The sequence below is a fragment of the Populus alba genome, chromosome 4, assembly GCF_005239225.2.
Source record: "Populus alba chromosome 4, ASM523922v2, whole genome shotgun sequence".
Classification (NCBI taxonomy): domain Eukaryota; kingdom Viridiplantae; phylum Streptophyta; class Magnoliopsida; order Malpighiales; family Salicaceae; genus Populus; species Populus alba.
The window spans coordinates 8,728,233-8,746,682 of record NC_133287.1 but is presented as its reverse complement, the minus strand read 5'-3'; the positions used below and the strand labels follow the sequence as shown (position 1 = coordinate 8,746,682).

Genomic DNA, 18,450 nt, shown 5'->3' with positions numbered 1-18,450 from the left:
ATGATGTTGAACTCTTTCTTTAGAAGAAGATCATGACATTAGATTTGGGCTCTTTCTTTAGGGTGAGCCTATGATAGTGAACTCTTTTCCTATGGTGATTTTATGGTGTTGGATTCTTTGTAAAAAAAAGTTATAGATCTAGGCTTTTCTTTTTAAAACAAAACTATAAAAGCTGAATTCTTTTTCTAGACTTAACTTATATGTAATTATGCCCAATGGAATTTTGAGCTTTTAGTGGTTGGTAAATCTGTTAAATTTAAATTTATGACTTTACTAGATTATCATTGTGATGAAAGACAAGCCGAGAGAGTAGAGAGTAGAATTTTGTATTTAGATTAAGACAACATGTTGGCTACTAAAAAGTAATTTTTAATAGCGTTATAAGAAAAAAGTGTGAAGTGATATTATTAGGACGATCTATAGCGTGTTTCGATTCATTGTTATCGCTGATATACCAAATTTCGAGAAAGATTTTAAGAATCCATTTTTTAACAATTAAGCTTGATCTATGTTTTATTTATTTATTAATATAGGTGTCCGGACTAGTTTCCGTGTACCTCAACTAATTTCACGGGCCAGCTTGCGTGTACCTCAATTAATTTCATGGGCCCTGAAATTAATAACTATGGAAGTCTCCAATAACCATCATATTAGTAACTACATGGTTTCATATTAGTAACTACATGGTTTAAACTTGAGATCATAGGATGATTAAATTCATTGATCCTAAATTCTTGTTATTAGACAATTTACTAGATAATAGAGGGTTGCTTTATCAATGTTTTTCGATCTCAGAGCACTAGATATGCTCATATCATCCATTGAAATTTTGCTGTATGCATCAGAACTACATGCATAATTCGCATGTGTTAGCCGTGACAATTTTTTTCTTAATAATTAAGATATTTTTAAATTGATTTTTATATCAATGAAACTAAATATTAATTAATATCTAATGAAAATATGACCTCTACCTCGGAAGATCCATAATGTTACACGCATAAATATTTGATCGAGGAGAAAGATTGTTCACCACTTGCCTTGTTCTTTTTAGGGTTTAATTTCACTCTCCTTTCAACGATTTTCATCTCAATGCACATTATTATTGCTTACATTAAAGAGCAATCAAACAAGATCATAAGTAGACAAACAATCATAGCTGGATAAAAATGAAGTTCGATCAGCTAACATCTAGATTTGGCTTAACTACACTTCAAGACAAAATATTTGGTTTGGAGTCTATACTTTGCTGCTGTTTGGGATTGTGTTTTAAATAGTATTTTTTTGAAAATTAAATTTTTTTAAATATTTTTAGATCGTTTTAATATGTTGTCGTTAAAAATATTTTTTTAAAAATAAAAATAAATATTATTTTAATATATTTTCCAATAAAAATTAGTTTAAAAAAACAATTTCACTTTCAAACACTTTTTATATTTGCCAAAGATTTAATGCAGAAAATAATTTTGTTGTAAGTACACTAAGAATAAAGTAATACTTGCCAGTATTCCAAAGTAAACAACTCAATTAATTCCCTTAGAAATAATTATATAAACCAAAATTGAATAATCCATGGATTTTGAATGGTGCCTCCTACGATCACTTGAAAGAATTAAAATTAAAAAGATAAAGTTTATGATGATCAAGTATAAATATTTTCTAAGTTTGACACGATTTGAAGGTGGTTTTTATTAGGATTTAAATAATACTATTTTCTTCACCAAGACAATAAGAAGAGGTGAGAAAAAAATTGAAAAACCAATTAAATCAAGAAAATAAAAAAAAATAACTGAAAAAACCAAACCGTAAACAAAAAACTCAATCAAATCAGTTAAAACTTTAAAAAAACTGATCGGTTTGGTTTTGGTTTTGGTTTATAAGCTTGAAACCGAAAAAACCGAATTGAACCCAAACAGAAAAAACCAGAAAAAAACCTAGCCAAACCGGAAAAAACCAAGCCAAATCGAAAAAAACCGAGTCAAACCGGTTTTTGTCAAAAAAATCAGATTGGTTTTTTTTTTTTTAAAAAAATTGGTTTGGTCATTTTTTTTTATAAAAACTGAATCAAACTGAAAATAATTACCCCTAAATTATATCATAATTATAGATCAATTAGCTAAACCATGAAAATATAAACTAATTTCTTTACAGTGAAATACGTAAATCTACGTAAAAGCGAATAACATTTTTCTAAATATTAATGTACCATTTGAATCATAATTTTTTTTATATCTTTAGTAACTAGCATAAATATGAAGCAATTAATTAGTAAGAAAAAATAGATTATTACGAGATATATATATATATATATATATATATATATATATATATATATATATATATGGGAGCCATACGTTTCTTTAAGGCCTTGTTTGTTTCAAGGAAACTGAATTCCAGGAATTCAGTTTCCTCATTTTTCAATGTTTGGCAACCATCCGGAAAGTTAGTCAAAGGAAAGTTAATTCCGGTCAACAAATAAATTGCTTTTATCCGCAGGAAAGTGTTTTCCTTTCCTTGTCAAAAGAAAAACACTTTCCTTTATTGATAAAACACATCTTCCCCTCTCTGTGTTCGAAAACAATTGAAAAGCAAAGAAGTTCAAGAGAAAAACAATCAAATTTATCACAAGCAAGCAAGCCAGAAAAAACACAATTTTTCTTGCACATTCGGTAGCTTCCTACCTTGTTTCCCGAACAAAGAGAACAAAGACAGAGACGCAAACAGGAGGGAAAACTGTCGGGGGGGGGGAGAGGGAAGAGAACTGGAGGACCAGATCCTTGAGGGGAAGAGAAAGAGAGCTGAGAGAGAACAACCCAAAAAAAACAGCCGTGAGAGAACTGGGTATGCAAGAGGGGAAATCGAATAAGGGGAAACCTAGGGGAATGACAGGGGAATTTGAGAAACTGAATGAGGGGAATGAGGGGAAATCGATTGACAGTGGAATGAGAGGGGAATGAGGGGAAACCGAATGAACTGGGGAATGAGAGGGGAAATGAGGGGAAACTATGAATGACAGTGGAATGAGGGGAAATGAAAGAGGAATGAAAGGGGAAATGAGGGAGGGGAAACCGAATGAGAGGGGAAATGTTTGAGTTTTGAAGGTCTAAATAATTAAATAGAGAGATTGTCTATGCTAAAAGAATTGGAATTAATAACTACAATTGAATATTTTGACAGTAATAGCAATTGAAAATGGGAAGCTAAATTACAGTGGATATTAAAGGGATAATTGCCTTTACCCGTAAAAAAAATATTTATCCAAAATACCCATCAAAATATTTTTGTATCTATTTATCTTTTAAAAAATACTTCATACCAAAAAAAAAAACCCAAATATATAACTCTTAATATAAACTAATTTGGCTTTCTTCATATGAAAAAAAAAACCTTATTTTAAGCTTTTAAAATTGAAAAAAAATATATTAATAGGTTTTACTTAAAAAATATTTCACAAGCTTATTTCTCTATAATATGATATGACATATATAGTTATATTTTATAAAATAAGCTATGTATGAATATAGGATATAATAAATTTTTTTTATCATTATACTTTTTAGATTTTATTTTTTTATTGTAAGTGATTAAATATTATATATATATATTAGATAAACTTGAAAAAAAATTAATTCATTAATAAATTATTTTTTAGTTCATTTTCTATAACATAAACAAACACTGGAAAGTGTTTTCCAGTTCATTTTTCATAATACTGCCAAACATCAGAAAATACTTTCCCGGAATTTACTTTTCAGGAATTCGCTTTTCCCAGAATTCACTTTCCCAAAAGAAATAACTTTCCTGCAAACAAACGAAGCCTAAGATAAAAAGGGCCCTAGGAGCCACCGAAAGATAAATACAACCATGAGCCCAGCCCTACTCTTTCACGCGGTGAGGTTGACTCTGAGGTCCACACAAAAGACAGAAATGGTAGAAGCCTTTCAAGCAATCACCAAATAATTTTTGAATGGTGCCTCCTACGATTACATGAAAGAATTAAAATTAAAGAGATAAAGTTTATGATGCATCAATTATAAATATTTTCTTAGCTTGACACGATCTGAAGGTGGTTTTATTAGGATTTAAATAATTCTATTTTCTTCTTCACGACAAAACTCATTTGATTTATTATTAATTTAACAATTAATTAATTTATATTTAAAGATTAATTATAATTTATTATGATCCTTAAATATTAGAAAATTCATAAGTGATTTGATTCAACTATTCAGTGACCAGTTTATTAGTGTAATTATTATCCTTTTATCAAGAATATTTCGATTTAGACATTATAGCATAGAGTATGTTTGTTTTGTTAAATCATTTTAGTTCTCAGCACTATAGTTATCGATTCTTTGAATAAGATTTGAAACTCTTTTTAAATCTCATTTCACTTTGGTCAAGGACTTCACAATCAATACTATTTGAAAATAAATGAAATATTTTTCTAATTTATTTAGGATGATGAATTTTCTCTTAATTACTCAAATACCTTCATATAGTTTATATTATACTAAATATTTGCCTGTTTGTTATCCTTGATTAGGATAATACATGATTATGATTAAAATATAACACTTTCTATATAAGACAACTTGGTGATATCAAGTCTAATGATTACTTGTATAACTATCACGTGAGCCTTTCCATAAAGACAAGTGATTTCTCTATATAGAATTATCTTATGGGTCACTTCAATGTATATCTTATTCAACAAATATCTTTGTATTAGTTTTAGGTATTTCTTGTATTACAGTTTATAAGAGTAAATGTTTTTTTTTTTCATAAAAAAAGAAATATAATATGTACCAATCTTAACAACTCTAATTAATATTAATATTCAATCTTAATATAACATTAATCATAAATATTTAAAAATAATACTTTAATACAATAAAAATATCCAATAATAAAAAGACTTTGAACTACAAATTCCATAATAGCAATAAGAGTTTATCTAACCTTTTCGATTTTTAACCCCCACTCACTAAAGCTCCTACGTATATGCTCTCTGAATCTTTTATCTGTCATTTTTATGCGCCTCTTTCATTAACCCATTGATAACAAGCCAGCCAATTCAAAGTCATTTACTAGAATACTATAAATAGATCTAGAAGAACCTGTTAACCTATTGGAAGCTTTTGACAATCTAGCTGTGTAAACCCAATTCTCAAATTATTTGTTTATTCATTTATTTTGTTTTTTTTTTAATTTTTTATATTCGCCATCTTCTTCATTCACACCGGTTCAACTGGAAGGAGAAATGACAGCAAATCAACAGACGCCTGCAAGCTGCCCCACGATGCCTGCCGTTACAAAGGCATGAACGCAAGGCCATGAAAAAGGGGGGAGACCGGAGGAAAAACTGGTGAAAAACCAAGAGAGGATAGAAGAAGAAAAAAACGCGAAAACAAGCCAGAGAGATTGCTGGCCTTCCTTCTGAACTCCGGCAAGGGGATTCCAATTTCCCCTCTCACCAGAGCACAGGCTCAACACACCAAACACACCAGACGAAGAAAAAGCTAGAGAAAGGGACGAAGGCATAATACATAATGATAATGATTAAAAGAGTTGTTGAAGTTATGTGTCAATCATACATGATTGCTATTGAAATGTTAAAATTAGTGTTATTGAGTTAAATTTATGAATGATAGTTTAATGAATTGAATTGTAATGTTTGTGTTAAATGTAGTATTAAAAATGATATATGAATAATAAGCTTCATGATTAAAATAGTAATTAAATTTTTATATTTTAAATTGCAAGTTCATCACTAGTCATATAAGACTAATAAGGTGTAGGGTTATGATCTTTCTTGTTGATGATAAATTAATATAATAGTATAGATTTGTAGATTTTTGTGAATGAGTATGAAAGTAGAACAATGTGTGAGACATGTAAAATAAATAACTTTATTATGGGTATTGTAATAATTAAAGGATTGTTAATTAAAATTATATTTAGAGGTATATTACTATGGATTTGATGTAAGATGACAATTTGATGTATGTATATTTACTTTTGAGTTTGCATATTATTAATTGAATTATAGGTTAGTAGTTGTTTATACTTTATATCATTTTAAATGTTTAGGTCATATGGTTGATTAAATATATGTTTGTGCATAAAGTAATTTAGAGAGTATGGTTGGTCTCGAATTGATGTGATACATGATGGTTGGATCAATAATGAAATGTGAGAATACCTGATGATTATGATTGAAAGTATGAGTATCTATAACTTGGTATGTTCAAAATATAGGGGAAACTTTGTTGGATTTTAATTAGCAAAAACTTATGAGATTTATTTATAATGTAACTCACTAAAGTTGTGAGCAAAAGAAAAAAATAGTTTCCTATGGTTTATAAATAAATTGCTAATAATCAATTTAAATCTAGTTTTGAATTTGAGAATGTTATAATTGATATCATGCATAATTAATTAAACAAAGAGGTTTTAATTTGAGAGATTTTTTTAATTTTTATTTTGAATCATTCAATTTTTTTGACTATTTGTTATGATTTACTTTATTTTTTTTTTATTAAATGAAATAAACATAACAAAGATTTTTTTTTCTAGAATTAGCAATATTAATAAAAATAATGATGAATTATACTAGAAAATTAGTTTGTTTCAATAAAACTTAAGCTATTACTCTCTTATGACAAATATTATTGCTATGGAATTAAATAAAAATAATAAAAAGCTCCCTGCAACACCTAGATGAAATATTTTAATATACATTTATTTTTCAGTTTTACGACTTAGTTATTTTTTAATATTAATATGTAATTTTTTTAAAAAATATAAATGGACACATAAAATTTTGAATTTATAATTAATTTTTTTAGAAAACATGTGTTAACAAGTCTTTTATATATATATAAATTTGAAATAAACAATACTTGTATATTTTTTCATTTACATTCATAAGAATTTTAATACAACCGATCCACAACGAAACACGTCACACTCAGTGGCGGAGGTAGCATTATATTCCTGAGGGGGCCAAAATTAATATAGTAAGATATAATACTTTTTTTTCTTTAAATTTTCAAGCCATGAATAACTTTTAAACTAATAAGACTGAAATTGACGAGGATGTTTTTTACCAATCAACAGATATTCAGACATCAAAGATTGATATGGCCCCAGATTAATATATGCCCTTTGAATTTCATCTTGTTGATTAACCGGGTATTCCCAAATTTAAGAACGATTACTTGGATCTCTAATTAAATGAGCAATGTCGATTCTAGTAAGAGGTTGCTCACTAATCAACGCAAATTCTTTGTAAATTGAAGCACATTAGGGCTGCATAATCATAACTTCAACATTACACATTGGAGTTGGTTCACAAGGTTGTGAGTTATCAATATTTTTTCTTTTTTTTAAAAAAAATCAATTCTTATTATTTTGTTCATGGTTTAACCTAAAATAAAAACATTTATCGTAAGAAAAAATTAATAATTTTTGTCACACCCCCTCAAAAAATTTATAAGGGCACGACATCGGCTGGCGATTTTCGTTGTGTTCTAAGGATTTGGTTCTTTGGAGTCGCCACCTAGTATTTGGTCACTAGGAACCCTAACTGGTCTTTCAGAGATTCTAAGGCAAGGGACTGGTTGCGTAAAGGGAAGGTACTAGCACCCCTAATACGCCCTACCTAAGGTAAGCTGCTTGGTGTTTGGTTTGCTCCATAGTCTATGGTGTTGGTGTCTTCTAAACCCGTCAATTTATTTTGGATAGAAATCTAAGGAGATTCCATGGTGTTTTTAGTATTTCAAAAGTCGGTGACTAGTAAATCGCAAGGAAAAGAAGAAAAAAAAAACAAAGAAAATTTCACAGTTACATAAAAAACAATTTTATACTTTTCACGACTCGTAAACCGTGGAGAAAAAAAATTAAAATTTTGAAATGTTCTCGATCGCAACCAAAGCTTCTTTCAAACATGTGCGTTGATTTATTACTCCTGATAATATTTTGGATGTTCGTCCTTTTAAGGATTTCTTCATCCAAACATTAGCGGTGAACAATAACCACAACTTCTCCTCCCAAAATAAGATTTTTATAGTTTTTGGAATATTGGCCAATACCCTTTGGAGTTTTACAAACAGGTTGTAAAATCCACAAATGCAAGAAAATGATTTGTGTTTAAGAAATCCATGTGAAAACACATTTTCAAAACTTCCAATATTTTTTTTTTATATAAAAAGAACATTCAAAACATGTTAGTGTATTGGCCGTATGCATGAAAACAAAACATTTTTTTTTTAGTAAACATTTTTTTGACGAAAACCGGGTATTTTAATACCGAATTTGTATCTTTACAATATAAAAATACAAACCGGTATTGACCCAAAATACAATAATAAAATTACAGAAAAATCACAAATTCTTTGAAATAATTTTTTTGAAGAATTTTTATTTTTTTATTTTTTTTTAGGGCTGACCCAGCGGGGCCCACATGGCTGGGCTGAACCCAGCAGGCCTCATGTGAACAGTGAAATAAATATGATGTGAACAGTGAAATAGCATTTCACTGTTCACGTGAATTATATGTGATGTGAACAGTGAATTAACATTTCCCTGTTCAAGTGAATTATATTTCACTTCAACAGTGAAATGCAAGGAAATGGTGCATGCACAGCGACGAAGGGGGTGCAAACCTGGTGGCAGAAATGATGTTGAAGACGATGGCGAACACTCCCAGTGATGCTGGTGGCGGTGGACAGGAAGCCAATGGGGGCTCACGATGGTTCTGACGGTGGCAGTGGTTGGGAAGCTCGATGACAGCAGCTGTTTTCTCTTCTTCTTCCCCTTTACAGAGGCGTTGCTTCTTCTCTTGGTTTCCCTCAGTCAGCAATGTTCTTCCCTCTCTATGGCAGCTTTGTGGAGGCGCTGGTAGTGGTGGCCGGGGAGTGACTTGGACGGTGGTCGGTGACTGTGGAGTGCGGTGTTCAACCCTTCTTCCTTTTCTTCTCTGCGTTCCTCTTCAGCTATGTTCTCCTCTGCTTCCCTTTTCTCCTTCTGCTCCCAACTGTGCTGTTGTCGCCTAGGAAGATAGTGGTAGCTGGCGGTGATGGCTTTGTTCTTCTTCTTCTCGCAGCAGAGGCGCGGGTTGCTGCCTTTTCTTCAATGGTGCTGCTACGTCTGGGGAGAAGATGATGCAACCACCGTGTGTGACGTTTTAGTGGCTTCTTGAGTTGGAGATGTCGGTGAGAAAACGAGTGATGATGGTGGTGGTTGATGAGGGCCAACGGCGGAGAGGGAAAGAGAAAAAGAGGCTGGTTGCAGGAAAACTGGGCAGTAATGGCTGATTTTCGTCCGACTTTGTGTGTTCTTTTCTCCCCCCATAGGTCTTCAAAAGAGATTTTATTTATAGGAAGTGGAAGAGGGCAATCTTGTATACGTTGGGGAAAAATTTCAGCCCTTGATTCAGCTGGGAAGCATCTCAATCGTTGGCTCAAAGTGTGCACCTCGAGCTGCCAAATTTGGCAGCTCAAGGCTGTGAACTGCCCGAGGTGGCCACTTCGAGCCACTCAACGGAGCCATTTCTAACTTTTTCGACCCGACCGGACCATTCTCCGGGATAAAGGGGTTGCATGTGAACATGTTGGTGTAAGGTTTGTCGGATTTGGAGGCCACACGAGCCGGAAAACTCGCCTGGAAAGCAGCCACTCAGGCAGCGTTTTGAGGAAGAAAGTGAACAGTAAATTAAGGCACATTTTCCAAATTGGTCCCTGGTTTCGGATTTTCTCAATTAAGTCCCTAATTGGCCCTTAAACTTCAATATTTATGCAATTAAGCCCCTGATTTGACTTAATAAATTCCTAAAAATCATAATTTGGCCCCAGAACTTTAATTTCTTCTAATTAAAGCCCAAATTGACTTAAAAATCAATTTTTTCTTGCAATCAAATCCTTTAAAATCCAATTAAGTCCATAAACATCCAGATTTGGGCTTCTCCTCAAAATTTAAATTTTCCTTCTCAATAGGGCTCTCATCCTTCAAGAAAATACTGTCAAAAATCCAATTTTTGTATCTTTATACTCCTTGACCAATTTTCTAACCATTTTCTGAGTGCTTCTGCCTTCCATTATTTTTCTAGCCTCTTTTGGCTATTTATTTTATTTATTTTTTGTGGGGACCCAAAAATGGGTTACAACAATTTTGATGGCTTTGCTAAAAACAAAACATAAAAAAAATCCATACATAATCAAAACAAACCAATAAAATATATCTAATTAATTAGAAAAAAATCTCTATAACAAGAATTAAAAAAAAAAAAAAAAAGAGGGTAGAACTAGCAGATTTGAGGGAAAAAATGAGTAAAAATGATAGAATTATATAAAAAAACCTCATCAAATTATTAACAAACATCTCAAAACAAAACAAAAATAGATTTTAAATTTAAATTATCTTGTTTTGTTTGACGAAGGATAAATTAATTAATGGCTCCGCTTCAATATTTTTATAGAAAAATTTTGCTCACAATTTGTGTTTTTATTTCTCTGTTTGATCGGCCGCGGGATTTATATTGGGATAAATTGATAGCTACGTGGCTCTGTTTTTAATTTCAAGTGTCTTTATATTTTTTTTTATTTCAACGTATGTCAAAGTGCAAATTGAAAATTAAAAGCAAAGTCATTGTAATAAGAGAGTAAATTAGAAATCAAAAGTAAAATCACTGTAATAGGGCCACCTTAACCTCTGGGTAATGGAAAAAAATTAAAATATGTTGAGGGGGTCCGGGCCCCTGCTTGCCCCCTTTCCTTCCACCCCTGGTCACACTATACCTTAAAATATATGGCTCCCATGAGATTTACCTCCTCACATTTTCATTATTTTTTAACTCTCTCTCGAGTGGCTTTAATAGTCACCAAACTGGACACTGTTACATGTACTTGCGATAGTGACAATTAACATATATTGTATAATTAAGGATAGCTTTCCAAATACTATAGCAACAAGAACACAGAAAAACATACCACAAATTAATAGGTCTTGGACATGGCACGCAGGTAATATCAGAAAGTTTTCATTCATGGAAACAAAAATAAAACTAAAACTAAAAACATAGATAGATATAGTTTTTTTTGGTAACTAACGTGATTTATTAATAATATGATTCCATACAAGAGACGGATATTTATAATAAGATTTAGTACAAGAGAATGCTTAGCAAAAAAAGCACAGAAAAACATACCCAGTAGTAACACATATATCGATCACCTCCTCAAATATATTTAGTTTAGTGAAACTAATTGATGAAATTACAAGCTACTTCTTAGCACCTTAAGGCCATGAACAAACAGAGAAGCAAACATCTCCATTTCATGTTTCTTCAAAACTAAGCCGATTTCAACTCCACCACTTTCATCTCTGCTTTCCATCATAGAGAGAGATTCACCAACGTCTATGGTTGTAATCTCTACATTCGCAGGCTTGCCCCACCCAAAATCTGCACCATACTTCCCGAATCGGTTCGTCCCTGCAACTAGAATAATTCGAACTCCTGGTTCCACGTCCATAAATGGAACCTTCTCCTTGGCTATCTCTAGAACTCCATTTTCGAACCCTTCGATCATCTCATTAAGCCTCTTCGCGGCGTAACCAACCCCGGTTTCTTTCAGGAGCTGTTCCGCCTCAACAAGTACATCACAAGAAGTAACACAGTTACCGATATAATTCCTAGATAATGGAGGGTTTAAACGGGGCCTACAATCTGTTGTCAACCCAAATTTAACCTTAGTATTATTTTTCAGGCCTTTTGCTTTAACCATGCAAACCAATGTATATGCATATGCAAGCACAAAAGTTGAGAAAGGTTTTGTTTGATTTCCATTTTCAAATCTAGAGAATTCCCTCTCACCTAGCTTCTTTATGTCTTCACGAGAAAATTCGAACGTCGCTCGTACTACATCAGCTGGAACTGGAAATGGTATTGGCTCCAAACTTCTGGGGTTGGCATCTGAACCTGGCAGTTTCAGTCCTAGCCAGTAGTCTAGATATCGCATTTCAAGCCCTTCTGAACCCGGAATGACTGTTCGGTCAAAAGATGGATTTAGTTCTTCTGGTAACGAGCTAGGGCTTATTTTCACATTTTCTTCTAGATTTCTGCATATGTAAGCCCATGAATTCATAAACAAAGATATGCTTCTACCATCAAGAACAGCATGGTTAAGGGTGTAACTGATGGCAAAACCTTTGTTTGGAAACAAAGTGATTTGGAAACAAAGTATGGATGCTTTCGTATCAGATACGGACAAAGGTGCCAAATACGGATGTGACTCGGAAGCATAGCGCACCTCACTGTAGAGGTGGTCAAAGTCTTCATTGGACTCGGCCACTGTAAGCAAAACACCATCATTTGCAGTATTGTATATGATGATGGGTTTTTCTGAATTTTGCGGCCAACTAAGGTAGCCAGCAAGAGGAAGGAAATGGAAGAGAGTGATGGAAAGTGAGTGTTTGATTTTGGGAAGGATTACTGTCTTAAAATATGCAGGGGTTGATTCTCCGAGTTTATAGAAGAAAATGCTTTGAACCGGAGGGAATTTGAGGTTGAAAATGTCAGAAAAATTGAGAGGGAGAGAGAACTCGGTGGGAGTAGACTTGAGTGAGTTTGAGAAGGGAGGAACATGGCAGACCTCGAGTATATTCATTGGCCTTGATAATCCCTTGACTCTTATCAAAGTAGAAAATATTTGAGAGAGAAAGAAGAAGCGTTGTGCAAATGTTATGAGTTTTGAGAGGCTATATATCTTTTCGTGCCTCATGAATGGCATCATATAAGATATTTACTCTAAAGTTTTGGTTTATTCATTAGTTGGCCCCTATTGTTTTAGCCTTTCACATTTCAATCTTAAACTTTATTTTTTTATATTTTAGGCATTGGATGAGAGAGGAGAGATAATGTTATTGGAAAATATTGAAGAGAAAGAAAGTGGTTGTATGACATTATTCTAACTATATATATAAAATCGTTTGTTTTTTCAAAGAGAGCTCAATATAAGTGTTTTGTGCTATAATAATGCTAGAAAAAGTAGAACAAGATCCTTAATGTTTTATTTTTTAATTCATATACTTTTTGTTTGAAAATATTACCCTTAACTTCTTATAGTTTGATCCAAATCATGATTACCCATTATCGTTTTAAAAATTATCATTTATATTTATGAACTTTGTATGTTTGCTAACACTTAATATACTCTAAAAAACACAACAAAAGATATTTGATTATTTACAGGATTGCTATTTTTTTTATTTAATGACTAAAGAGCCATTGAAGCTAAAACAATAATGAAAATGTGATCAAGTGATCGTTGCTATGTTTATTTTTTGAAAAATAGCTATTGATAAAGCCTTTTTAATTAAAAAAATTCCATAATTTGCAAATTTTTAAATGGTCTAATTCCATAACCATTTCCACCCATTTTTAAAACATCATATTCTTTTCCCCCCACCATCTCTAGCCATAAGCAATTATTTATCGTCAACCATAGGAAAATTCTAGGTATTCGAGTATCGATGCGCGAGAAGAGAAATCAACACCTTTGCACAAGACAAATCAAATGCTTTTGGGTTCGATTATGGTGAGTAAGAGAGATAGGGGGAGTCTTGCTTGAAGAAAGAGAAAGAAGAAAAAGATCGAGAATTCGATGTCATTTCTGACCATTTTTTATTTAATATATAAGGGTATTATAGTCAATTCATTAGATTCAAAAACTTCTATTGACCTAGGATGTAAATGACAAAATATGTCGATGACAACACTACTGGAAAGACATAGTGGGTAGTGGCAATCTATGGTAAAATGTCAAATTCGACAGCAGTGGAAAAATTAGTAGCATTAGCCAATGCAAGTAGTGAACTAATGTGAGTTTGGACTTGGATAATAAAATATCCAAGGTAGGCAACAAACACAACTGATTTGGGAGCATAGACTGAAAGTTATGTGGTAGTGTAGTGGGTTGTTACAACAATTAACATCATGGTTTCATGGGGGAAATGTGTGTCCAAATCATGGGGGCATGACTGAGATTGCTCCTCAAGATTCTAAGATTATGAGTCAAAACCATCCACTAAGTTCATGAGAACATAAGGGAGAAAGTGCCCCACCATTTTCTTAAAAGTAAGGATGATAGTTTTATGCTTTGTAACCTTTCATATGCTCGTCTATAAATAGGCTAGAAGACCCTGGCTGTCTAGGATGCAAGTTTTGTGTATAACACACACATACAAATTTGTATATTTTCTTTATTATTGAGATTAATTAAAGTTAAGAATTTTTCCTGTATATGTTATGTACTAAATTGCTACCTCTTTACTTGTGTGATTCCGCTTACTTACAACTTGTAAGAGTAAGGAAAACCTCTTAGGTGTGGGAGAAACTTACTCGTAGAAAAACACGAGTGTAAAGGGTCAGAAAAGACTGAGTTTAGTGAGATTAAACCCCCCCCTCTTTCTTTTTGTTTTTTTTTTTTAATTTCACCCTTGGATCTATGCAATTGGACCTTTGAATTTCTGTATTATTTACAAAATAGTCTTAGTTTAAAAAACATATTTTATATAAAGTAATTTTATTTCATGATGTAATTGTAGTAGAATATTTAAATTAAAAATTATCAATATATATATATATATATATATATATATATATATATTATAACCTCAATTTCAAAAGCATTCTTAACTAAAAACATTAAACTACTTTTTGTTTAATCTCATTTTCAACAGTAGTTTTAAGTAAACATATACAAATACCAAACCAACCTCAACCAAAAGTACTTTTTATAAAACCAACTTTTTTCAAACCACAATTACAAAAGCTACCACAATACCAAACACACTAAGAGGAGGTAGAATGGAAGTAGGACATTGGAAATTTAAGACACCTTGATGATAAGGACTGACTGAGGTGAAGTATTTAGTAACCAAGTCATGCAAATATTTGTTTAAGAAACTAGACTAGATGTATTTGGTTTGGTGTGTTTCCTTGATGGGAAGGCAATATAATGACAGTATGGTATTGGAAACTTGTACACTTTGATATGAGATTGATCATGGTGATAGATTCGGTAACTGAGTCAATAGATTCAGTTGAGAGCCAAAATCATTGATGATGATGATGATTTCGTACACTGTCTTGGAGAGGAGGTAGTAGAGTCTATCTTGGATTTTGATGTTGAGTGTTATTCAGAGTGACATAGATAGAATGCTTGGCCTTTGTTAGGTTATCATGTTGCGAGTTTTCGGTGGACGAAACATGTAGAAAAGGCTAAATTAGTATGAGTGCTCTTATTTTGATGAAATCTTATGGGGGTGATGAAGTGTCTTGGCTACAGTAGTAACATGTGATGGACCAGGTAAAATAGGTTAATACTAGAATGCTACACGTGTGTATACTTGGGCAGGGCTAGGACCTGTTGAAAGAACCTTGACACAAGATTATGTTGATGATTGAACTAAGTTGTCTCATTCTATTTATAGGTTGTATATGGAACAATTTGGAGAGTTGTGTGGATTTTATGGGGATTCATGTGATTCTTCAAAGTGGTTATATATGCTGTTGTTTATGAGGAAAATGATGGAAGCCTTGAATGCTTAAGAAAGTGTCTAAACTTCATGAAAATAGGTTTATAGGTCGATGGATTGGCTTGTAGGATTGGTATTGAATGAGGAGAGCTTGTGTATAGCTTATGGGAGTTGCATACGATTCTTGAAAGAGCATGACAGTACATGACAATACATTATAGCTTTGTTTTTGGCTAGAGAAGATCGATGAGATTGATCTCAATGCTTTAGGTTGGGACTCAAAGTGTTTTTAGACTTTATGAAAACCAAGCAGGACTCTATATAAGACTTTAGTCACAACTTGGTTCGAAAACAAGTTGGCGATATGATTATCGATATCCTTGGCATCGTAGATAGTGTTTTGGATCTGAATTGGGGCAGAATCGAGAGGCTATGTGTGTGACATATTTGTGACATTGGGGAGATGTGATGCAGGGGGTATCTTATGTTTTTGCAACACACTTGATTTTTTTTTTTTAAAAAGCTAGGCATACTGGCCCATTCTACCCTTTTATTTCTTCTAATCTTAATTTAGACTAATTAAAAATATATTTGGGATGCCCAACCTGATCAGGTTTTAATTTTAATTGAAATTTATTAGAATAAATTGATTAAGAATGTTTTTGGGATATTATTTAATAAAATATCATTTGATTTTTAGTTGGTTTTAAGATCACACTTTTTTTTTTAAAACAATTTCATTGCTTTTATATTTTTTAAATTGAGAGATATCTTTTTATTCTTTTTTTGAATTGTCCAAATTATTTTTTAAGTATGCATGTGTTATGATTGCTTTTGATTTTTATTAAAAGTATTACACATAAAAAAATATTTTTTTCTAGAATAAAAAATATTAATAAGAAAGGATAGAATATATAAACATTATTTTGTTTCGATGAAAACTAAAATATTTTAATATGTGTCTATTTTCAATTTTATGACTTAATCTTTAGCTAACATTAACCAATCTTTTTACTATTTATAGTTGAATCAAATTTTAAGTTTGTAATTAAAATTCTTTTTATTACTAAAAAAACATGTTAGCAGTGCTTTTGCACTTTATTTCTTTTATTTTCATTTTTTTTTACTCGCAACACAGGCATAAAATATATGGCTTACCCTTTTGAGTTTTTTTTTTTTTTTTTGTTAAGTCTCTCTTAACCAAAGTGGACGATATTAAAGCCACTCGTTATCGTTGCCCGAGATTTTAACACTTTGAATGTTTGACAATTGCTGACCGTTAGAGTATATATCCGTCAATCAAAAAAGGGTCCATCCACCGTTTCACGGTTGAATGGTAGAAAAGTTGTTGATCGGTAGCATGGAAAATATGATTGCTTTTTGGCTCGGCTTCCCCTAAACAACCATGGTTCTGTCGGCTTCATGCCCTCGTTTTCACAGTCCACTGGAGTCAATAAAGCTGCCACCATCGCCGAGTGCTATCATGCATTCATGACTACTCAACTTTAATTTATTTAGCGAGTTCCCTACATGGAATAAACAAACAAAATGCTTATTTACTATTTAAAAAGGTTTACTCTAAGAAAATAATTTATTTTCCTTCAATCATATTCCATTTTTTACGCGTGATGTTACAAAATATGTTATGATTGGATCATGTAAAAAATCAATAAAAATATAGTTACGGATTAGATAGACAAATCTAATTCCAAGACATAGGATGGAATGTGTTTAGATTCATCGTACTTGAAGTGACATAAATTAGCTGGATTTGATTCCACTTGAGATTGTATTTATGCAAAGAATGTGCTTGAATTAATAGTACTTAAGGTGGAAAATTAGTTGGGTTTGGTTCCACATACTACTGTGTTTATGCAAAGAATGTGTTAATTTAATGTGAATGAATTGTATTGAGAAATATTTTCTAATAACATTATGGAAATTATGTGTTAAATATGATGTTGAATTGCACATAAACATGGTTGAAAATCCGTGTAAAATAAGTTGTAAGATGTGAGATTAAAATGCTAGAGGTATAAGAGGAGAAATATAAAAACTTGGTAAATCAAAATGATATTTTGAAAAATGATGAGAATGACTAGATGCCGGAATGGTTGGAATAAATTAGTTATTGACTTGAATGTCTTTTTAAATATTAAGAGGGATATCCAAAGTAGAACCCGTGATGGGGGAGCTCATGCAATTGAAGCATCGGGTAAGTGCTCAGTACCTAAACTATTTAATTTTAGTTAAATAACTCAATTATGTCTTTTATGTTTAGAAATTTGATAATTATGTAATGAGATAAAAAAAAATGAAAAGTGTGGATATAAGTTGATTGAAAAGTCGGTTACAATAACTTGACTAGCCATCTACGTGTGTGGAGGCTCATAATATCAGTGTAACTGATATTAATATTAATATTGATTTGATTATTCATTCATATAGTGGAGACTAATGATATCGTTTGTATCGGTATCTGCATTGATTATGTATGTGGAGGTTAATGATATCAGTGTAACTAATATCGATATTGATTTTATTAGTCGTCCATGTAGTGAAGACTAATAATATCGGTCGTACTAGTATCACCATTGCACATATATGGAAGCTAATGATATCAGTCTAGCTGATATCAACATTGTTTTTATTGGTGATGTATGTGAAGGCTAGAGGTTAAATACTAAGGAAAGAATTTGGAATTAATTTTGAGAAATCAAGAGAGGAAACTTGCTTCTTGTGATAAGACTAAAAAATGAGGATAATAAATATTATGATTTTGATACTATATGATTTTGAGACTAAATGATATGCTTCGAGTAAGAACTATATATGAAATCACTTTTAAATGGGAAAAGTAATAGATTATTATGCACAAATTAATGGTGAGGGTTAAAACACGAAAGAAAA

At 31.8% G+C, this 18,450-nt stretch overlaps 1 protein-coding gene across 1 annotated transcript; it reads right to left on the bottom strand.

Moving 5' to 3' along the window:
- Nucleotides 1–11,093: 11,093 nt before the first annotated feature.
- LOC118056025 (malonyl-CoA:anthocyanidin 5-O-glucoside-6''-O-malonyltransferase) lies at nt 11,094–12,761 on the bottom strand. Its single transcript, XM_035068116.2, has one exon. The coding sequence runs from the start codon at nt 12,666–12,668 to the stop codon at nt 11,277–11,279; it is 1,392 nt and encodes a 463-aa protein (XP_034924007.1). The 5' UTR covers nt 12,669–12,761; the 3' UTR covers nt 11,094–11,276.
- Between the last annotated feature and the right edge of the window lie 5,689 nt (nt 12,762–18,450).

Bases quoted from the DNA above. Each gene is read 5' to 3' on its own strand.
- LOC118056025 (XM_035068116.2), bottom strand. From the start codon at position 12,668: ATGAATATACTCGAGGTCTGCCATGTTCCTCCCTTCTCAAACTCACTC.